Source organism: Elephas maximus, chromosome 12 (assembly GCF_024166365.1).
Source record: "Elephas maximus indicus isolate mEleMax1 chromosome 12, mEleMax1 primary haplotype, whole genome shotgun sequence".
In the NCBI taxonomy this organism is placed as follows: Eukaryota; Metazoa; Chordata; class Mammalia; order Proboscidea; family Elephantidae; genus Elephas; species Elephas maximus.
The window spans coordinates 61,412,852-61,436,250 of NC_064830.1; the positions used below are offsets into that span (position 1 = coordinate 61,412,852).

General features: G+C 42.3%; 2 protein-coding genes across 8 annotated transcripts in view; one reads left to right on the forward strand and one right to left on the reverse strand.

Annotated features, from left to right (window-relative positions):
• The window catches only part of CLUAP1 (clusterin associated protein 1), a 32,563-nt gene extending 16,565 nt beyond the window's left edge, over positions 1 to 15,998 (forward strand). For all 3 annotated transcript variants that reach the window (XM_049903528.1, XM_049903529.1, XM_049903527.1), the window contains 4 exons: positions 1,038 to 1,110; positions 1,616 to 1,723; positions 3,774 to 3,829; positions 6,697 to 15,998. In XM_049903528.1, coding sequence (XP_049759485.1) covers positions 1,038 to 1,110; positions 1,616 to 1,723; positions 3,774 to 3,829; positions 6,697 to 6,846 — 387 coding nt within the window. In that variant the 3' untranslated portion in view covers positions 6,847 to 15,998. The remainder of the gene's footprint in view (positions 1 to 1,037; positions 1,111 to 1,615; positions 1,724 to 3,773; positions 3,830 to 6,696) is intronic.
• A 5,258-nt stretch (positions 15,999 to 21,256) lies between these two features.
• Positions 21,257 to 23,399, reverse strand: part of NLRC3 (NLR family CARD domain containing 3) — a 40,465-nt gene continuing 38,322 nt past the window's right edge. For all 5 annotated transcript variants that reach the window (XM_049903494.1, XM_049903490.1, XM_049903495.1 and 2 more), the window contains one exon: positions 21,257 to 23,380. In XM_049903494.1, the coding sequence (XP_049759451.1) occupies positions 23,246 to 23,380 (135 nt within the window). In that variant the 3' untranslated portion in view covers positions 21,257 to 23,245. The remainder of the gene's footprint in view (positions 23,381 to 23,399) is intronic.

A 23,399-nucleotide genomic window follows, 5' to 3' on the forward strand; every position in this document is an offset into this window, starting at 1 on the left:
TGTCTGTCTTGATGAGCAGCCCATTGGCACCCTTGTTCCCTAGCAGAGTAGCAGGTCCTGAAGGACTGGGATACAGGATGGCTATGTTTTGAGGGCAAAGAGAAGAGCCTGGAGTTCAGGACAGTTTTTAACACTGGATACCTAGGAAAGAAAGGCAAAGGGCCAATGAAAATTATCTTTGAGCGTTTTATTTGTCGAGGGCCTCCCGGGTTCAGAGAACATAAACACAACGTGTGTTGGGGTGGCAAGTAGCTGGCCCAAGTTACCTCTGAGGCTTCCCCTTCCCTCCTCCCACCTTCCTTCACCAAGTACTTATCCTTGTTTCAGCCTGGACTCACTCCTGCTCTCCATGCTTATACCACCTGGCCTCTCAAAATACCAATGCTTTTCTCTTAATGCTTAGAGCAACAACATTTTAAAAGCCAGTTCCCTTTCCTATCTCTCTTTGGATAATAATCATGGCCACCTTTTGTAACCTAACTAAAATATTGCCTTTAAAAATCTTATTTCTGTGCTGGGAATTAAAACCACTCTTTACTCCTTCCTTTCCCCATCCTGACCAGCACCCCATTCAGGCTGAAATTCTGAAGGTAGTGCAGGGCTGAAAAATGAAATCTGTGCTTTATTCTTTGAAGAGGGAGAGGCCTGTACCTGTCTTGTGTTAGAAGTGTCCGTTCACGGCGCCAGCCCACGCAGGCACATTGACGGACATCAGTTATGATATTCATTTTCTTCAAGGGCAGTGAAAGGTCGTGGAAGGAGCACGGGTTTGGAGGGCAGCCAGGGCCAGTTGCACAGCTTTTGGGAGCCTTCCTTTCCACAGGACTGCGGGGTGATCACAGAGAGAAGGGATGTTAGGTTTTGGGACCAGAGTAGTAAGTAGCTCAGGTGATGCTAGTCCTCTTCCCTCTTCTCTAGTTTAGATCCTTTCTTTCTCTATATCGCAGACTTAGCAGTACCTTCACACATGGCAAAGAATAATAAAATAGTCCCAAAGAAGGCCATCTCTTCTGAGTCTTATTTTTCCTGTTCTACAGGAAGCTGAGAACACTCTCCGTCTGATGCAGAACAAGCTGAAGGAAGAAGAAAAGCGACTGCTCAAGAGTGGAAGTAAGGCTACGCTTGAGATAAAAAAAAAAAAAAAATTGCTTTTTTTTTTTTGTGAGATAGAGAATGTTTATTCCGGAACGGCATTTTCAGCTTTGAAAAACTGAGATATGTATACAAGTGTACATATCTGTGTGTGTGTGTGTTTATGTGTATATATAAACCCCGTTTTCATCAAGTCTCTTCCGACTCATAGTGACCCTGTAGGACAGAGTAGAACTGCCATACCTTGATAGCTGGCTGCTCAGTGTTTTGGTTTCATGTACAGAATACTGTTTCTAACTAATACATCTGACTTGTTTTGAAAAACATTTGAAGCAAACCAGTGTGTCATGGTTTGCATTAACCTCTTCACTAAGCAGCTACTGGCACATCCAGAGTCTCCTGAAATCTAATGCATCACAAAAAATGCTCGTACATGGCTGCTGAACAAGAGTTTTACTGGACAGAAGTGCTTTTAATTGTAGTGACAGAAGCTGCTCTTTTGTCTTTCTTGTGTTCTCACCAGGTAACAATGACTCAGACATCGATATCCAGGAGGATGATGAATCCGACAGTGAGTTGGAAGAGAGGCGGCTGTCTAAGCCGCGCACAGCCGTGGAGGCGCTCATGCAAGGTACCCTGTCGGTCCCCACCATCCCTACCCTACCCCCACCCATATTTCCCACCCCAGGCACTGTCTCACAGAAGCACTACAGCCAGGACGGGTTGGGACTGCTTGGTACCAAGGTCTGCAAGCGTGTTGTGAGTGGGCCCCTGAAGTGACACCTGCTGCAGTGTTTATCCTGCCCTGTTGTTTACCAGGATTTGGTTCTTAAACTGCCCAGCATGATCTTTGCTGCTAATGAATGTTGTGCCAAAAATAGCCGATTCATATTTGTGCCTTGTCTTTTCCAACAGAAGCCTCGGGAACACACTCCCTGGGCCACAGAGCCATATTCTGCCCTTTTTGGGTCCCACCTTTGCCCCCAGTGCAATTATAGCCGTTATAGTCAGAGAATTAATGCACAAAAGGACTTACATGGGCACCTCTGCCTTTAAAAAGATGCTGTTCTGATTTATATGCTCTCACTGCCAAAGACTCAACAACAACCTGTGTGGAGCAAATGTGAATACTCCCCTTGCTTCCCACTCTCCATACTAGAGGGGTCATGGCCAGTGACCTTGGACTGTGTCCTCAATTGCACACACACACACACACACACACACGCACACACACACAATCAGACATAGACGGAAAGATCATCTTAGAATTTTTTTAAACCTAAATGGGATCAGATTATATGTATGGTTCTGCATCTTGCTGTTCTTTTTATTTAATTAAATCTATTGGAATTCGTTCCATGTTACTAAAATATAGGCCTGCTTCACCCTTTCTAACAGCTGCGTGGAATCACATGGCATGGCTAAACCTGTCATTTATTTAGACTTTCCCCTATTGCTAACCATTTACATTTTTTCCATTTTTTTCCTTTTTGTATATCTCTAAGAATTTCTTTAGGTTGCATCATTAAAAGTGGAATTCTTAGGTTAAAAAAGGCTATATAAGTTTTTATTTTCATAGATACTGACAAATTAACCTGTGTTTGCCTTTCAAAATATGTCTTATTTGTCTAGCAACTGTTAATTTTGGGGGCCCAGTCGTATTTTTGTATACCTAATACCTTAAAAGAGTAAATCATCCTGCTTTCTTTATTTTGTATTAACTTGTGTTGTTAAGTGCACTCACATTAAAGGCTCAGCTGTCTTCGTTCATTACATTTCTCTCTTCTAATAAGATAACTAGATGCTCTGATTTTGTGTTTCTTCCTTTCACTTTTTTAAATAATTTTTTATTATGTTTTCAGTGAAGGTTTACACAGCAGTTGAGGTTCCCATTCAGCAATTTCTATTACATGTTGTTCAGTGACGTTGGTTACGTTCTTCATAATGCATGAACATTCTCATTATTTCCGCTTTAGTTGTTTCTATTAATCTAGTTTCCCTTCCCCCGTACATTCTCATCTTTGTGTTAAAGTAATTGTTGACCATTTCATTTCATATAGGTGATTTTTTAAAGGAGCACAGTGCTTATGGGTGGTATTTTTTGAACCAATTGTTATTTAGCTACAAGGTGACCTCACAGGGTTAGTTTCAGTTGAAGGTTTGAAGAATATCTTAGGGTAGTAGTTGCTGAGAGTCCTCCAGTCTCAACCAGTCTAGTAGGTCTTTTTTTTTTTTTAGGAATTTGGGGTTTTGTTCCATATTTTTCCCCCATTCTATCAGGTTCTGTGTATCACTGTCCTGGTTAGAACGGTCAGTAGTGTAGCCAGGCACCATCTAGTTCTTCTGGTACTTCTTGTGATTTTTTTTTAATAGCCTGATGGCATAAATAGAGGCTGCTGTTGTTGTTAGGTGCCATTGTGTTGGTTCCGACTCAGTGACCTCATATGACAGAGTAGAACCACCCCATAGGGTTTTCTCGACTGTAGTCATTAAAGAAGCAGATCCGCCAGGTCTTTTTCTCATGGAGCCTCTGAGTGGGTTCAAATCTCCATCCTTTTGATTAGTAGCTGAGCACTTTACCACTGCACCGCCAGGGCTCCTTAAGCTTAACCACTGTGCCACCATGGCTCCTCAAGGTCAGGTGGGTTCTCACTGTTCCTTTGTGCTTCTCTTGTCCTTAGGGAGACCCAGCACGCGCATCGTGGGCACAATGCAGGGTGGTGACTCAGATGATGACGTGAGTCCAGCAGCTCCCTCTTACGCTTCTGTCCTGTCCCGTATCGGGCTGGCCTCCTAGACTAGACTACCCAAGGGGCTGCACAGCCAGGCACCAGTCTGGCCAGCCTGGTGTGAGCTGGTGATTCTCAGGCCAGCCCGGTGCTTGGTTTGTGGCAGGGCTTGGCCTCCTAAGGAGCTGAACTGTTTTCTTTGCTGGTCGATGGCTTGTTTCTTTTCTGTTCAAATGAACGTGCTTTCCTATTTTTTCACTTTCTCACCCTTCTTTCCATTCTCACTTTCCAAAGACGGAAGCAGCACCAGCTCACTTAGGTAAATGCAGGACTTCCACCTCCAAGAAGCAGGTTGGTTTTCTTTTTCACCTCATCCGTTTGCCTGTGTCTAAATCAGGGAGGGATTGGATGTATGACTCAGCCCAGGAGTGATGCTTTCCCTCTCCTGGACAAGAAGCCACTCAGAACAGAGCCCACCACTGAATGGCCAAGTGATCTGAGGTGTCTGTGCTAGAGAGGAGGCTGTGGGTGGGGCTCATCAGGCCCTCAGCTACAGCCTGAGATGCAGGGGTGCTGCTGTGGGGCAGGGCCCTTCTGGAGCTCCATCTGGGCAGGGAACATGGAAGGATGCTCTCCCAATACCTGGCTGACAGTGCCTGGGCACAAGACTGCAGGACAGCATGGGTAACCAAGTAGGAAACTGGACCAGAGTAGGCAGACGAGTGTGGCCCCTGCAGCGTTGGGTTGTTGGTACTGCCCAGTCAGTCACTCTGGGTTGCCTTCTCTGTCACAGTCCTGGGCAGTGCTGCTCGGCTTAGGGGGGTCATCTCCATCAGGGAATGGAGGCTGAAGGCCAAGTGTGCCCAGAGCAGGGCTCTAGGGGCCACACCAGGATAGGAGCGCAGTCTCACATTCTTGTACAAAAGGTGTGTATGCTAAATGCCATCAGTGTCCACTGTTACAGGAAGCTGGCCAGCATGCACAGAGGAGGGAAGGCCTTGATACCTGATGGTGGTTTCTAGAGAGACAGAGAAACTGCCTGTAAATTTAACCAAGTTTGGGACAGATATAACCAGAGAAGAATAGCTTTTCTCCCTCCACCTTGCCCATCTAGGACAGAAATCCTGAAAGTCTGACTGAGGAGTGGACAATGCCTGGGAAGCACTGTCAGGTCTCCTTCTGTGTGATTTGTTGACCCTTGGCATAGCTGTCTGCTTTCCAGAATGATTGTAGTAGCGTAACCGCGATGTTCTCTGGACCTTGCTGTTGTCCCTTGTGTGTTTCAGGGAGGCTCATTCCTTCCAGTGCACCCTTGGCATTGGAGCTTGTCCGTCATGCATTCACGCGTTTGTTCAGCATGTGGTCACTGAGTGCCTGCTAGGGATTGTGAGGCTGCAGCAGTGAGTGGGCGCAAAGCCCCTGCCCTGAGGCAGCTTCCGCTCCAGGAAGGGGAGACCAGCAATAATCAAGCCATCATATCAGGAGTGATCTGTGTAAAGAAGGAAAGTAAAGCAAGTTAAGGGGATAGAGTGACAGGAATGGAGGAGTAAGTGTGATGTCTTTGGATTTGTCAGGGAAGTTCTCTGATAAGGACCTTTCAGCAGAGGCCTGAATGGAGGAGAGGGGTTCTGGGCCTGAAGAATGTAGATTGTGTACTTGAGGACCAGCAGTGCTGGCCTGACTGGGGGGGCGTGAACTTGGGGGGATGGGCAGTAAGAGAGGTAGTGGGGCCAGGCCCTGCAGAGCTATGTAGGATGTGATGAGGATGCTGGGTTTTCTCCTGGGTGCAGTGGGAAGGCATGGGGGATTGTGGTGGGAAGGCATGGGGGGATTGTGGGAAGGTGTGGGGGATGGCGGTGGGAAGGTGTGGGGGTTGTGGGAAGGTGTAGGGGGATTGTGGTGGGAAGGTGGGGTTGTCGGAAGGCATGGGGGGATGGCAGTGGGAAGGCATGGGGGGTTGTAGGAAGGCATGGAGGAAGGCGAGAAGGTGTAAAGGGATTGTGTTGGGAAGGCGTAGGTAGACTGTTGTGGGATGGCGGGGGTTGTGGGAAGGCATGGCAGATGGTGGAAAGGCATGGGAGGGTTGTGGTGGATAGGCATGGGAGGGTTGTGGTGGGAAGGCATGGGGGGGTTTGGTGGGATGACGACTGTGGTGGGAAGGTGTGGCGGCTGTGGTGGAAAGATGTGGGGGTGTTGTGGGAAGGTGTGGGTTGTGGTGGGAAGGCGTCAGGGGTTGTGGGAAGGCGGGGATAGTGGTGGGGAGTTGTGGGGGAAAGGTGTGGGGGTGTTATGGGAAGGTGTGGGGGGATGGCAGTGGGAAGGCATGGGGGATGGTGTTGGGAAGGCATGGGGGGTGGCGGTGGGAAGGCGTGGGGGGTTGTGGTGGGAAGGCATGAGGAGGGGAATTGCAGTGGGAGGGCATGGGGTTTTGTGAGCCCAGTGCCAAGCGCTGCTTCACATTTCAAGAGAAACCAGTGAGGAGGCACTTGTAGCCACCCAGGTGAGAAATGCTGTGGCTTAGGTCCCCAGGAGCAACTGCATCCACTAGCATGCAGGGCAGGTCCCGTGGCGCTCCTAGGACGTCAGTGCTGGAGCCGGCCTGTAGTGCCAGGTGCAGGTGGCACGTTGGTGTTTAAAGGTTCCAGTTAGGTGATATGTTACCCTGTGTATTCTGACTTGCAGTCTGTAGACTTGGCCCCATTCTTAGGCCCCAACAGCCCGACCGCCTCTCTCTGCCATGCGCCTCTTCAGATCGGGGTACTGTCTGTGCTTTTACCCCTCAAGTTGTGGGTAAAAAAATGAGGCAGGGTCTCTGCTAAGAAGATGCGGTAACAAGATGGGACCCAAACTTGTAGTTGCTGTTCTTTTTCTATAGGATGACTCAGAGGACAGTGAAATTGACATGGAAGATGATGAAGAAGACGATGACGATTTGGAAGATGAGAGCATTGCTCTCTCACCAGCTAAGCCCAGTCGGAGGATTCGGAAACCTGAGACCCTGGATGAGAGTGACAATGACTTCTGATCTTCTTGCCGAGGGACTCAGGCAGATTAAAACCCTCAGATTGTAGATAAATGAGAAACTGGAGGTTTAGAAAGGTAACATATCTTGCTCACTAATTCAGCTAGACTCATCGTTACTGAAGTAATACCTGCTTCTGCCATTGCCTTCTGTGCTTGTGTCCCATGAAGCTTTATTAAGAACCAAAGTAAACCCCACAGATGAGTTTTTTTTTTTTTTTTTTTTGCTTTATTTGTCTCCTAAAACTTGGGCGATGCATATGTGTGTAGTGATTGACCCCCACAGGACAAAAGCTAGGGAAGTAAGAGCTATGCAGTGTATGGTGCTGGTTAGGTGCCATCGAGTCGCATCCAGCAATATATAAGCCTTGGTTATTATTCTCTGTTTCCCTTAAGAATCAATGGAATAGACCTGGGGCTGGAGCTGGTTTTAGGAATGGTTGGGGAGCATCCAGCAGTTCACTGCAGTACAGTAGGTGTGATCACTGTACATTGGCTTTTCATTCTAGCCTTTATTTTATTCTCTATTTTCTACCATGTGTTCACAATATCAAACTGATACAAGGTTAGCTAAGTTAGATGAAAACCAGTTTTCCTTGAAAATCAGGCAGCAGAGAGGTTCCAGATTATAAATATTTTTTTTTTCTCAGAAAGCTGGCATTGCTTAGAGTGTCAGATTCACCTTGAGTTACAGCCACCTTTAGATTTCCACAGCTTATACTAAGTTTGGAAACTGCTGACCTGGGTGACTCACTGTTGAGTTACCTCTTCAGAGGTTCCAGTTTCCTGTGACCATGACAGCTGGTACACTTTCTCTTTCCCACCAGCCAGCATGTTTCTCAGGAGGCTTTTTCTCGTCTAAACGATGGACAAGATGGCAGGTTTCTTGCATTTCCCTCCTTAGGGGAGGGAGAAGCTTAAGAAAAAGCGCTAATACAGATTCTTGTTTCTGATTTAATCTAGAATTGAATTAGGCAAAGTAGCTCTAAAAGAATCTCCCTGTTGTGAAATGAGAAGTGATGTGGGTGGAATTTTTTTGTTTTGTTTTTCATTTAAAAGTACAGAGTAGTTTTTATTTACTTTATAGTTATAAAGTCAGATGACTTGAAGTTACTTATATTTTAAGAAATACATTTAATACCATATTTTTATATTATTAAATATTACTTGAAAATATAATTATTCCTTGGATCTACACCACGTGAATACTTACGCAAGGAAAAGTTCATAGGTCAGTACAATACATGTCAATTTTAGGAGACTGTGACAGTTAAAGAGCCCTGGTGGTACAGTAGTTAAGCACTTGGCTGCTAGTCGAAAGGTTGGCAATTCGAACCCATCAGCCGCTCTTCAGGAGAAAAACGTGGCAATCTGCTTTCATAAAGAGTACAGTCTAGGAGACCCTACAGGGCAGCTCTTCTCTGTCCTATAAGGTCCCTATGAGTTGGAAACGACTCAACAGCATTAGATTTTGGTTTATGTGATGATTATTTCTATTTTCTTCGCTTTTTTCTGTCTTTTCCTAAACTTTACATGTAAGATTACCTTTTTAAAAATAAAAAATTCTACATTTAGGCAGGGCCAAGATGGCGGAATAGCCAGACACTGCCTGCGAACCCTCTTATAACAAAGACCCCCAAAAACAAGTGAAACAAGTGTATTTATGACAAGCTAGGAGCCCTGAACATCAAAGGCAAAGTTAGAAAACGGACCGAGTGGCAGGAGGACGGGGAGAGGGGTTCAGAAATAGAGAGGAGTTGCCGGACCTGAATTGCTGGGATCACTCAGGCACCATTCCTGGGAGCGGCTGCAGTGTACTGGTAGTAACGTTTGGCCGCAGTTTGCTCAGGGAGGAGCAGACAGCTGCACAGCCTGCTCACACCTCCAGAACCAGATAATAACGGCGCTCTTGGCAAAAGCTAAGTACTTGAGTACGTTTTACTGCGCCCCCCACCCCTAGCCAGCTTAAGGGGCTGTTGATTTCCCTGGGCCTGAGATAGGCTGTGTTGAGCACCTGGAGCCATCCTCCCGGCCTTGGAGAAGTAATAAATTTGCAAATGGGGGAAAAGATAATTTGCCAGCTCCACTAACCTGGGAAGCTCAGGACGGAAGTGGCTCCTGTTGAGGCATGAACAGTGTGTGTGGACTTTGAGTAACTTTCCCCCATGTATGAACCTGCGTGGGCCTATTTCAGGAGAATAGGCTCTTGTTAGCAGACTACAACTGTTTCAACTGTGTGGTGGAGAGGTGAGTGTTTGATGTTTGACACTGTTTTGCCTACTAAACAGGGTCCTCACCTACACACATCAGGGGTCTAAGGACCGGTAGCTCCACTCAGGTCACCCAGCGACCTGTGACAGGAGCCCAAGGATAACTGGTACTTCCCAGTCCTTACAATGAAAAACACTGGGTGCCCATGGTCCATCTGTAGAACTCACCCACAGGAATGCTGTAGCGAAGAGGGACACACTTTCCTCAGAGACACTTGGGGGACGATTGTAAGCCCCCTGCCTTGTTCAGAGCGTGACCCCCTGCTGCAACCAGATACTGGCACTTACACCAATCACCCCTGCCCCTCTAAGACTGTAGGACAGGGCATGTACCACACACTTGATGATCAGCTACCTGGACACCTGAGCTGAATTCATACAAGAAAAGTGAATGGTCTCCTAGACTGATATACTTGATAACAGCTCTAGCCATCTGGTGACAGGATGTCATAATGCCAAAGGGGAAAATAAGCTAGCTCACTCAAGCAACCTGTGTGGGCATATCAAAACAAAACAAAGCAAGAAGCTAGGATACAGTGAGCAAACATAAAATAAATACAATAACTTATAGATGGCCTGGAGACAACAATCAATATCAAGTCACATGAAGAAACAGACTGTGATCACCTCAACAAACTCTCAAGGAATCAATGGATCTTCTGGATGAAGATGTCTTCCTGGAATTACCAGATGCAGAATTCAAAAGATTAATATACAGAACTCTTTGAGACATCAAGAACGAAATTAGGAAGGCGAACAGGCAATATGCAGAAGAATTGAAGGAACATATGGATAAAGCAGTTGAAGAAATTTAAAAGATTATTAAAGAACATAATGAAAAATTTAATAACCTGAAAGAATCTATAGAAACAGTAATCAAAGAAATTCACAAGATTAACAATACAGTTACAGGATTAGACAACTCAATAGAAAGAGGACAAGAATTGAGCAAGTGGAAGGCAGAATTGGTGAACTTGAAGATAAAGCACTTGGCACCAATATATTTGAAGGAAAATCAGATAAAAGAACTTAAAAAAATGAAGAAACCTTAAGAATCATGTGGAACTCTATCGAGAGAAATAACCTACCAGTAATTGGAGTACCAAAACAGGGAAGGGTAATAGAAAATACAGAGAGAATCGCTAAAGATTCATTGGCAGAAAACTTCCCTGATACCATGAAAGATGAGAAGGTATCTGTCTAAGATGCTCATCAAATTCCACATAAGGTAGATCTTAAAAGAAAGTCACCAAGACATATTGTAATCAAACTTGCCGAAACCAAAGATAAAGAGAATTTTAAGAGCAGCTAGTGTTTTTTTAAGGGATAAACAGAGTTACCTACAAAGGAGAGTCGATAAGAATAAGCTCGGACTACTTGGCAGAAACCAAGCAGGCAAGAAGGCAATGGGATGGCTTATGTAAAGTATTGAAGGAAAAAAAATTGCCACCCGAGAATCATATATCTAGCAAAACTGTCTCTCAAATATGAAGATGTAATTAGGACATTTCCAGATAAACAAAAGTTTAGGGAATTTGTAAAAACCAAACCAGAACTACAAGAAATACTAAAGGGAGTTCTTTGGTTAGAAAATCAATAATATCAGGTATCAACCCAAGACTAGAACACTGGGCAGAGCAATTGGATGTCAGCCCAGAAAGGGAAATCACAAAAATAAATCAAGATTAAAAAACACTCAAAACAGGGAAATAGCGATGTTATTATGTAAAAGAAGACGTTAAAACAAGACAGACAGACAGAAATGTAGTGATAGATATTTCATATGGACAGGAAGACAAGGTGATACAAAGAAATAAAAGTTAGGTTTAAATTTAGAAAAATAGGCATAAATATTAAAGTAACCACATAGGTAAATTATTCTACACATCAAAATAAAATACAAGAAAAAAATGGAGACTCAGCAGAAACAAAATTAACAACAACGAATGTAAGGAAAAGACAATATATAAACTACTCAGCACAGAAAATTAAATGGGAAAAGAAACAGTCAACAACACACAAAAAAAGACATCAAAATGACAGCACTAAATTCATACCTATCCATAATTATGCTGAATGTAAATGGACTTAATGCACCAATAAAGGCACAGAGAGTGGCAGAATGGGTTAAAAACATGATCCATCTGTATGCTGCCTACAAGAGACACACCTTAGACTCAGAGACACAAACAAACTAAAAGGATGGAAAAAAATAAACAACAATAAAAAAAAGAGCCGGAGTGGCAATATTAATTTCGGACAAAATAGACTTTAAAGTTAGATCCACCACAGAGGTTTAAGGGCAGACACTATATAATGATTAAAGGGACACTATACCAGGAAGATATAACAATATTAAATATTTATGCACCCAATGATAGGGCAGCAAGATACATAAAACAAACTCTAACAGCATTAAAAAGTGAGATAGCTCCACAGTTATACTAGGGGACTTCAATACACCACTTTTGGCAAAGGACAGGACATCCAGAAAGAAGCTCAGTAAAGACACGGAAGATCTAAGTGCTGCACTCAACCTTGTAGACATATACAGAACACTCCACCCAACAGCGGTCAAGTATACTTTCTTTTCTAGTGCACATGGAACATTCTCTAGAATAGACCACATATTAGGTCATAAAGCAAGCCTTAGAAGAATCCCAAACATTGAAATATTACAAAGCATCTTCTCTGAGTATAAGACCATGAAAGTAGAAATGAGCAACAGAAAAAGCAGGGAAAGAAATCAAACACTTGGAAACTGAACAATACTCTGCTCAAAAGAGACTGGGTTATAGAAGACATTCAGGATGGAGTAAAGAAATTCAGAGAATCCAATGAGAATGAAAACCTTTGGGACACAGCGAAAGCAGTGCTCAGAGGTCAATTTATATCAATAAATGTGCACACATCCAAAAAGAAGAAAGGGCCAAAATCAAAGAATTATCCCTACAACTTGAACAAATAGAAAGAGACCAACAAAAGAATCCCACACGCACCAGAAGAAAACAAATAATAAAAATTAGAACAGAATTAAATGAAATAAAAAAAGTTAAAATTTAAACTTTTTTTCTAATGAAATAGAAAACAAAAAAACAGTTGAAAGAATTAACAAGACCAAAAGCTGATTCTTTGAAAAAATTAACAAAATTGATAAACCATTGGCCAAACTGACAAAAGAAAAACAGGAGAGGAAGCAAATAACCCGAATAAGAAATGAGATAGGCGATATTACAACAGACCCAACTGAAATTAAAAGAATCATATCAGATGACTATGAAAAATTGTACTCTAGGAAATTTGGAAAACTAGAAGAAATGGACAAATTCCTGGAAACACACTACCTGCCTAAACTAAGACAAACAGGTAGAACAACTAAATAAACCCGTAATAAAGGAAGAGATTGAAAAGGTAATCAAAAAATCCCAAGAAAAAAAAAAAAAAGCCCTGGCCCAGATGGCTTCACTGCAGAGTTCTACCAAACTTTCAGAGAAGAGTTAACACCACTACTACTAAAGCTATTTCAGAACATAGAAAAGGACGGAATACTGCCAGACTCATTCTGTGAAGCCACCATATCCCTGATACCAAAACCAGGTAAACCACAAAAAAAGAAAATCACAGACCTTTGTCCCTCATGAACTTAGATGCAAAAATCCTCAACAAAATCCTAGCCAAGAGACTTCAACAACATATCAAAAAAAATAATTCACCATGACCAAGTGGGATTCATACCAGGTATGCAGGGATGGTTCAACATTAGAAAAATAATGTAATCCATCATATAAATAAAACCAAAGACAGGAATCACATGATTTTATCAATTGATGCAGAAAACCCATTTGACAAAGTTCAATACCCATCCATGAGAAAAACTCTCAGCAAAATAGGAATAGAAGGAAAATTCCTCAACACAGTAAAGGGCATTTATACAAAGCCAATAGCCAACATCATCCTAAATGGAGAGAGTCTGAAAGCATTCCCCTTGAGACTGGGAACCAGACAAGGATGCCCTTTATCACCACTCTTATTCAGCATAGTGCTGGAGGCCCTAGCCAGAGCAGTTAGGCTAAATAAAGAAATACAGTGCATCCAGATTGGCAAGGAAGAAGTAAAAGTATCTCTGTTTGCAGACATGATCTTGTAATACCCAGAAAACCCTAAAGAATCTTCAAGAAAACTACTGAAACTAATAGAAGAGTTCAGCAGAGTATCAGGATACAAGATAAACATACAAAAATCAGTTGGATTCATCTGCACCAACAAAAAGAACAGCGAAGAGGAAATCACCAAATCAATACCATTTACAGTAGCCCCCAAGAAGATAAAATACTTAGAAATAAATCTTACCAGAGATGTAAGATACTTATACAAGGAAAACCACAAAGTACTACTGCCGGAAACCAAAAGAGACCTACATAAGTGGAAAAACATACCTTGCTCATGGATAGGAAGGGTTAACATTGTAAAAATGTATATTCTACCAAAAGTGATCTATAGATACAATGCAATTCCGATTCAAATTCCAACAACATTTTTCAGTGAGATGGAGAAACAAATCACCAACTTCATATGGAAGGGAAAGAGGCCCTGGATAAGTAAAAAAAAGCATTACTGAAAAAGAAGAACAAAGTGGGAGGCCTAACTCTACCTGATTTTAGAACCTATTATACTGCCACAGTAGTCAAAACAGCATGGTACTGGTGTAGCAACAGATACATAGACCAATGGAATAGAATTGAGAATCTGGACATAAATCGATCCACATATGAGCAGTTGATATTTGACAAAGGCCCAAAGTCAGTTAAATGGGGAAAAGACAGTCTTTTTAACAAATACTGCTGGCACAACTGGATATCCATGTGCAGAAAAATGAAACAAGACCCATACCTCTCACCATACACAAAAACGGACTCAAAATGGATCAAAGACCTAAATATAAAATCTGTAATGTTAAAGATCATGGAAGAAAAAATAGGGACAACATTAGGAGCCCTAATACATGGCATAAACAGTATACAAAACATTACTAACAATGTAGACAAGAAACTAGATAACTGGGAACTCCTAAAAATCAAATACTTAAGCTCATCCAAAGACTTTACTAAAAGAGTAAAAAGATTACCTACAGACTGGGAAAAAGTTTTTGGCTATGACATTTCCTGTCAGCCCCTGATCTCTAGAATCTACATGATACTGCAGAAACTCAACTACAAAAAGGCAAATAACGCTATTAAAAAATGGGCAAAAGATATGAGCAGGCAGTTCACTAAAGAAAGCATTCAGGTAGCTAACAGATACATGAAGAAATGCTCAGATCATTAGCCATTAGAGAAGTGCAAATCGGAACTACAATGAGATTCCATCTCACTCCAACAAGGCTGGCATGAATCCAAAAAACACAAAATAATAAATGTTGGAGAGGTTGTAGAGAGACTGGAACACTTATACACTGCTGGTGGGAATGTAAAATGGTACAACCACTTTGGAAATTGGCGCTTTTTTAAAAATCTAGAGATAGAGCTACCATATGATCCAGTGATGCCACTCCTTAGAGTAATATCCTAGAGAAATAAAAGTCTTCACATGAACAGATACATGCACACCCATGTTTGCAGCACTGTTTACAATAGCAAAAAGATGAAAGCAACCAAGGTGCCTGTAAATGGATGAATGGATAAATAAATTATGGTACATTCACAGGATGGAACACTACTCATCAATAAAGAACAGTGATGAATCTGAAACATTTCATAACATGAAGGAATCTGGAAGGCATTATACTGAGTGAAATCAGTCAGTCGCTAAAGGACCAATATTGTATGAGACCACTATTTTAAGAACTTGAGAAATAGTTTAAACAGAGAGGAAAATATTCTTTGATGGTTGTGAAGAGGGTAGGGAGGAAGAGGGGTATTCACTAATTAGATATTAGATAAGAACTATTTTAATTAGGTGAAGGGAAAGACAACACACAATACAGTAGAGGTCAGCATAACTGGACTAAACCAAAAGCAAAGAAGTTTCCTGAATAAACTGAATGCTTCGAAGGCCAGCGTAGCAGGGGCAGGGGTTTGGGGATCATGATTTCAGGGAGCATTTAAGTCAATTGGCATAATAAAATCTCTTAAGAAAACATTCTGCATCTGCTTTGGAGAGTGGCGTCTGGGGTCTTAGTCGGTAACAAGCAGCCATCTAAGATGCATCAATTGATCTCAGCCCACCTGGAGCAAAAGAGAATGAAGAACACCAAAGACACAAGGTTATTATGAGCCCAAGAGCCAGAAAGGGCCACATATACCAGCTACTACATCATCCTGAGATCAGAAGAACTAGGTGGTGCCTGGCTGTAACTGATGACTGCCCTGACAGGAAACATAGCAGAGAACCCCTGAGTGAGCAAGAGAGTAGTGGGATGCAGACCCCAAATTCTCTTAAAAAGACCAGACTTAATGGTCTAACTGAGACTAGACGGACCTCGGTGGTCATGGTCCCCAGACCTTCCGTTAGCCCAAGGCTGGAACCATTCTCAAAGCCAACTCTTCAGACAGGGGTTGGACTGGACAATGGGACAGAATATGATACTGGTGAAGAATGATCTTCCTGGATCAGGTAGACACATGAGACTATGTTGTCATCTCCTGTCTGGAGGGGTGATGAGAGGGCAGAGGGGGTCAGAAGCTGGCCGAATGGACACGAAAAGAGAGAGTGGAGGGAAGGAGTGTGCTTTCTTACTAGGGGGAGAGCAATTAGGAGTATATACCAAGGCGTATGTAAGTTTTTGTACGAGAGACTGACTTGATTTGTAAAGTTTCACTTAAACCACAATAAAAATTAAAAAGAAAATTCTGCATTTAGTGAATTCAATAATTTGAGATACGCCGTCTTTTAAAGGAGAACCTAAAAGGGAACTGTGTGTTGGGGAGCCATACTGACCACCTTAGCTGCTGTGGCTCATAGGGTACAAAAGAGGCGCTGTATCTTCTTTGATGTTAACGGCTTTGGCTTACCTGAATCTGATCTGACTTACATTTTAAAAAACAAAAATATTTTCCTGTTTTCCTTATATAGTGCTTTTTTTCTAATGAGCATTCACATGGGAGCCCAGCCCAGGCTACTACAGATTACACATCCACAGATACAGGTAACAGCTGCAAAGGGTGTCTCATAGTTTGACCTGCTTCTTGATCATCCTTCATCCGTTGGTTAACTGACTTTGTGCAAATCCTCACTGTGGAATAGTGCTTCCTTGGTTGGGTAGTATCTGTTTCAAGTACTTCATCATTATTATTAATATATTTCAACTATCATAAGGGACCCAGGAGTCAGATGTGTGGAAGTGCCTTATGACCTGGCCTTTATTTTTGTCTAAGAAGCAGAACAGGCCTCAAAGAAAAATGAGTGATTAGTTAAATGAAAAAGTAGCAGTTACGTTATTGCTGACAGTTTTTTACTGTGTAACTAAAGAACCTTTTCACGTGCTTTAAAATACATGTATTGACAGAAAATATAAACCCACTGCCGTCGAGTCAGTTCTAGCTTATACTGACCCTTGCCCCATAGAATTTCCAAGGGTATATATATATATATTATTTAATGTGCTTTTGGTGGAAGTTTACACAGGAAATTAGGTTCTCACTTAACAATTTCTATACATATTGTTCTGTGACATTGGTTACATTCTTCACAATATGTCAGCATTCTTGTTATTTCCATTTTGGTTGTTTTCTTTCCATTAATGTAGCTTCCCTGTTTCCCCTAGCCATCTCATCTTTGGTCTAGGGTAAATGTTAATTAACCTTTTGGTTTTATCTAGGCAATTATTTTGAGGAGCACAGTACTCATGGGTGATATTACGTATTTTATGGGCCGGTCTGTCATTTGGCTGAAAGGTGACCTCTGGGAGTGGTTTGAGTTCCAAGTTTAAAGAGTATCTGAGAACAGTAGTCTCAAGGGTTCTTCTAGTTGCTACCAGTCCAGTAAGTCTGGCCTTTTTTTTAGGGATTTGAGTTTTGTTCTACATTTTTCTCCCATTCTGTCTGGAACTGTCTGTTGGATCCCTGGTCAGAATGGTCAGTAATGGTAACTAGGCACCATGCAGTTCTTCTGCTCTCAAGGTAGGTGACGTCATTGTTCGTGTAGACTGTTGGTTCTGTAGACTAGCTTCTTCTTTGAATCTTTGGTTTCCTTCTTTCTCTTTAGCTCTGGATGAGTAAAGACCAGCAGTTGTATCTTAGATGGCCCCAAGGCTATAATCTTTACAGAAGCAGACTGCCACATCTTTTGCACAGCTGCTGGTGGGTTCGAACTGCTGACCTTCCGGTTAGCAGTCAAGTGCTTAACCAGGGCTCCTTAGAAAATACAAAGGAATTTTTCAGTTTTTACAGGTGGTAGTCATCAGGAGCAAAGTTCAAGGACATCCCATAGAAAATTTGAAGAACTGTTTCTCTTTTAGCTGAAAAAAAAATACAAGGTATTTATGATATTAGTGTAAAACATTTGGAAGAAAGTTGTGTCCCTGTGGGTTAGCAATACACTACATAAACATCACAACTGTTAGATTGATCCAGGGGATTCTCAGGTGTCAGAATCCAAAATTCATTGAATTAGAAAGAAACTAAAAATTCTACCTTCTGCCTAGAACACAGAAGTCCTTTCTATGTGGATATATAAATTATCTTTTCTATTATGCTATGAAGGAGCCCTGGTGGCGCAGTGGTTAAGCACCCAGCTTCTAACTGAAAGGTTGGCAGCTATTCAGTGGAGAAAGATGTGGCAGTCTGCTTCCATAAAGAAACCCTATGGGGCAGTTCTATTCCGTCCTACAGCGTTGCTGTGAGTCGGAATCGACTGGATGGTAACAGGTTTGGTTTTGGGATTATTATACTACGAATAGGTCTCTGTGTGGGCCATTTGGCTTTGTTCTGTTCATGACCGCAGACCGAACCACTTAACTGTTTCAGACAACTTGAAGACGTGTGATCATTGTTGAAAGAGTGAAGAGGGGAGGAGTGGGTACAGAATATAATTGGAAAAGAGGTCCTGACAGTGAGGCAATAGGATCATCTTTGTGGTTTAGAAATGGTGTATTTAAGTAATTTGGGGGGAATATTTTCTTGTTTTCCAAGAATGTGAATAATCGATTGTCATGGATTGAATTGTGTCCCCGCAAAATATGTGTCGACTTGCCTAGGTCATGATTCCCTTGTGTGATTGTATGATTGTCTACCATTTTATCTTCTGATGTGATTTCCTTATTTGTCATAAATCCTATCAATATGATGTAATGAGATGGATTAGTGGCAGTTATACTGATGAGGTTTATAAGATTAGTGTCGTAACCCAATCTCTTTTGAGATATAAAAGAGAGAAGAGAGCAGAGAGACATGGGGACCTCATACCACCAAGAAAGCAGTGCCAGGAACAGAGTGCTTCCTTTGGACCTGAGGTTCCCGTGCTGAGATGTTCCCAGACCAAGACTGATGATGCATCACAAGGACCTTCCTCCAGAGCCGACAGAGAGAGAAAGCTTTCCCCTGGAGCTGACGTCCTGAATTTGGATTGTAGCCTGCTAGACTGTGAGGGAATTAACTTCTCTTTGTTAAAGCTATCCACTTGTGGTATTTCTGTTATAGCAGCACTAGGTAACTAAGACAGTGATACTGAGTAGAGAGCAATTTAAAGTAGAAATTTTAGGAACTCAGTGCTGCTGTCAGATAAGCCAGAGCTTATGTGGCCTTGAAATGGGATTATTTTGCTAGGATGTGCTGCCTAGGACTTACTTTTGTTTACCAATTACTAAGTACCCCCTGTGTCTAACTGAAGTGTTAAACACTGGGGAATTCACAGACAGTTATGTCGTAGCATTTGCCCTTGATAGACTGACAACCTAGTAAGAGAGAAAGATGATTCAACATTGTAATACAGTGTGGTACTTGCAATGGTAAGAGTGTCTGTAAAGTTCTGTGGGAACCCAGAGTAAAGAGCACCTTGCCTGGAAGAGTCAAAGAAGATGTCGATGTAAGTCAGTTTTGAGCTGGATCTTAAAGGTTGAGTAAGAGTCTGTCAGAGAAGATCCGCGTGGCATCATGGTAGGGCGCGGCATGAATATGCAAAGGCACAAGCTGTCCAAGTGCATAGCCTCCTTGGGAAATGACAAGTAGGACAGAATGGCCAAAGTGTGGAGTACTTGGTGAGGGAGTAGCAGAAGGGCCATGTTTGTCACGTCAGGGAATTGACTGGGTTTTGTTTTGTAGGTGGTTAGCAACCTCCAGAGATCAGATCTCAGAAAAATCACTGTGGTGCTATAGAAGAAAAACTGGGAAGAAGGATAAAGTGGAGGCAGGAAGACTGGTTAGAAAGCTGTTCTGTGTTACAGGAGGAGCTAGGGGCTTACTCCAAGGCAGTGGTGATGGGATGGAGAGCTAGATTGAGATGTTGAAAGAGACAGAAGGAAAATGGACAGAATTTGGGAACTGCTTATAATTGGGAGATAAGGTGAAGAGGAGGAGAAACTGAAGGTAAAAGAGAGTTCTGGTTTGGGTTAACTAGAGGGAGAGATACTGGAGGAAGAGCAGGGAGAAGGGAGTAGATAGGGGAAGCTTTGAATCGTGTTAAGCTTGAGGTGTCAGTCAGACACCTTGGTGGTAATCAGGAAATATGTAAACAAGGAAGAATTCCTGTGAAACCTGGTGGGTAGAGTACATTAGTTTATCTCTCCCCTCCTGAGATTCCACCAAAGTGAGAGAGAAAAAAAATTTGAAGAGGGTAAACATAACAAGGATAAAGAAAACCAGAGAGGAGTCTAGTGTGGACAAGATACCAACAGTGTTTTGGAACGTGGAAACAGATGGAAGAATTAGAGCTGAGAAAGCCGAGATCTGAGTGTCTCTAGAGGAGGGATTGAACTCATATGCCGAGCCCTGAAAAGGCACAGAATTGGAAGAACAGGTACTGTGGAAAGTAGGGTTGAGACATGGGGCTGAAAATAGGAAATTGTTTGAAAGTCTATATAGGCAGCAGTTAGGCCCCCTGCCGCCACCCTCTTAAGGCCCTTCTTGTTTCCTAGGCAGCCAGAGAACTACCCCTTCCCAGTCTGGCAAGAAATTGGAAGTTTAGATTATGGATAAATTAGGACTAGAGAAGCTCTGGGGAGCATTATTGAAAAATGGAGGATTAAGTGAAAGTCCACTTACTGAATAGTGAGACTCCTCAGCTATCTCTCGGTGCTCAGTTTCAAGAGGGTGGGCTGCTAGGTGTATATCACCCCAGATAGGGGATTAAAGGACTCTTCTCTGCGGAGAGTGAAAGGCCCAGTGGAGACGGGGTGGCAAAATAGTAGGTACTGACCCATGGAGATTCCTCATCAAAATGGCTGGTTTCATACTACCTGGTCACCTTACACGTGTCAGCAAGTCCGACCCCGTCCCACAGAGTTTCTAGTCACCTCTGGAGTGCCTCATGGTTAAATGGGGACAGACAGCGAAAGATCAACAGACATGAGCATGTCCAATTCGAAAATGAAACCACAATAAGTTAACTGAATCCAGGAGCTAGGAAGAGACAGAAAATTAAGGAAGTAGCAGAGAATTATAGAAGAGTGCCAATCTCCTTAGAGGTATTAAAAGAAAATAGTGCATTCATGAAGCAAGAACTAGATGCTATTAAAAATAAAAACTGGAAACTAGAGCTCTTGGAAATTAAAATATACTAGCCACAATAAAAAGTTTGGAAGAAGGATTGGAAGGTAAAGTTGGAAAAACTCTCTGGAAGAAGAATAAAAAGAAAAAGAGATGAAAAATAGGAAAGATAAGACAATTAGAGAATCATTCCCAGGAGGTCAGATATTCTACTAATACAATGTTGCCGAACAAGACAGGAAACAAGTAAGAGAGCTATCAAAAATGCAAGAAGACTTCCCAGAATTGTGTTGAAAGGATGAAGAAAGAAAACCTGGGGACGTGAGATGATGTACAAGTGCTGATTCATCGTTTTCTGTAATGGGAAGTCAGTAGGGCCAGAGTAGAAAAACCTGGTAATAAATGTGGCATGAGGTAGAGTATTGAGAAAGGTATTGTCTCAGTAGTTGGGCTGAAGTGGCCCTAGACTCAACAATGTCTGCTTAAAAGCAAGCTTTGAAAGATTCAAACTCCTTCTAAGTAACTGTTCCAGAATCAAGCCCAGTATTTTTTAAATAATGTTTTATTGTGTTTTTGGTGAAAGTTTACACAGTAAATTACATAATATTCATAGTAAACCTCTAAATACTGTTTCTTACAGACACAGTGGTTATTCCACAGTAAACTTACATAGGCTCCCATTTGATAGTTTCTATACAAATTATTCAGTGACATTAGTTAACATTTTTCACAATGTGTCAGCATTCTCTTTGTGTTCTGGTTGTTCCATTTCTAGTACTCTAGTTTCACTGCCCCCTTCTCATCTGTGGTTTAGAGTAAATGTTGCCCCTTAGGGCCCATGTAGATAAGCCCAGTAATATTTTAAGGAATATAAAAGTATTCAGCAGCTAACAAGATAAAATTCCTTATGTCTGATATCCAATAAAAAAATTTACTAGGCAAGGGGAAAAATGCAGAAGAGAATTTCAAATTCTGATGGAATTTAGACTTTCTAGAGCCATTGAGGTTTCTCCAGTTGTTAGTTCCTGCAAGGCACAACTTTCTCTAGCATTTGGCTCCTGTAACTCTGCCTTGGTTCTGTCCAGTTCTCAACTTGGGCAGAAAGGATGTGAATCAGAAGACAGTGAAGCAATATTTTTAAAGTACTGAAAGAAAAAACTGTTAGCCTAGAATTCTGTACCCAGCAAAAATATCTTTCAAAAACAGAAATCCTCAATTTCCAAATAATGTACTTTATGGCTGTTTTTTTTTTTTTTCTTTTCTTCTTCTGGGGTCTGATCAAAGGTTTTGCATTGCATTAAATGATTGTGTCTATTTAATCTCCTTTACTCTAAAACTGCCTCCCCACCTTTTTTGTTTCTCATAACATTGACATTTGAAGAGGTCAGGCCAGGTGCTTTTCAGAATGTCCCTTGGCTTGGCTTTTGATGATTACCCTCATGATTAGAGATTTAGGTAAGCATTTTTGACAAGAACACCGCATCAGCAACATGTTCTTGTTGCACCATGTTGGGTTGCACTATTGATGTTGATGAGTGACCCTGATCACATGGTTAAGGCAGTGTCTACTAGATTTCTCTGTTGTTAAGGTACCTTTTTCTCTTTGTAAATACCCCTTCGTGGGGAGATACTTTGAGACCGTGGCATCATCATCGCTGGCAGGCTTTCCATTCCATTCATGATTCTCAGCCTGACTACTCATTTTTTTTTTTTTAGTTTTTTAAAATAATTTTAATTGTTCTTTAAGTAAAAGTTTACAAATCAAGTCAGTCTCTCACACAAAAACTTAGATACACCTTGCTACATACTCTCAATTACTCTCCACCTAATGAGACAGCCCACTGTCTCCCTCCACTCTCTCTTTTTGTGTCCATTTTGCCAGCTTCTAACCCCCTTACCCTCTCATCTCCCTTCCAGGCAGGAGATGGCAGCATAGTCTCAAGTGTCCACCTGATCCAAGAAGCTCACTCCTCACCAGCATCCCTCTCCAACCCATTGTCCAGTCCAATCCATGTCTAAAGAGTTGGCTTCAGGAATGGTTCCTGTCCTGGGCCAACAGAGATTCTGGGGGCCATGACCACCAGGGTCCTTCCAGTCTCAGTCAGACCATTAAGTCTGGTCTTTTTATGAGAATTTGGGGTCTGCATCCCACTGCTCTCCTGCTGCCTCAGGAGTTCTCTGTTGTGTTCCCTGTCAGGGCACTGACTACTCATTTTTAAGGACACATTTTGGAACAACAGTAATTCCTGTCCCTTTTACATTGCTGTGCTTTCAGGTCCTTCGGTAGCACCCCATTCCCTTCTCTGTGCATGTGTGGAGTACAATCCAGTGGCTGCCTGTGCTGACCTTGATCAGGAGAGATGCCTGTGGCCTCTTCTGGTAGCACCTTTCCTTCCTCCTTGCAAGGGACCAGGTCTCATGCTGGGTCAGCAACCTTCCCAGATTGCAGGAAGGCACTCCCAAAAAGTTTTCTGTTCAAAAACATCCAGCAGAGTCACTGCCTGTCCTTCTGCCTGGTCCACCAAGAACGGCTTCTGCTCACATTTCGACAGTGCACGTGGGAGCATTTGTCCTGATAGCCTCTGAGATCATCCTGGTGCCAGATTCCCCTATGTGATTTCCCTGGAGACTAGAAGAGAAGGGGCTTG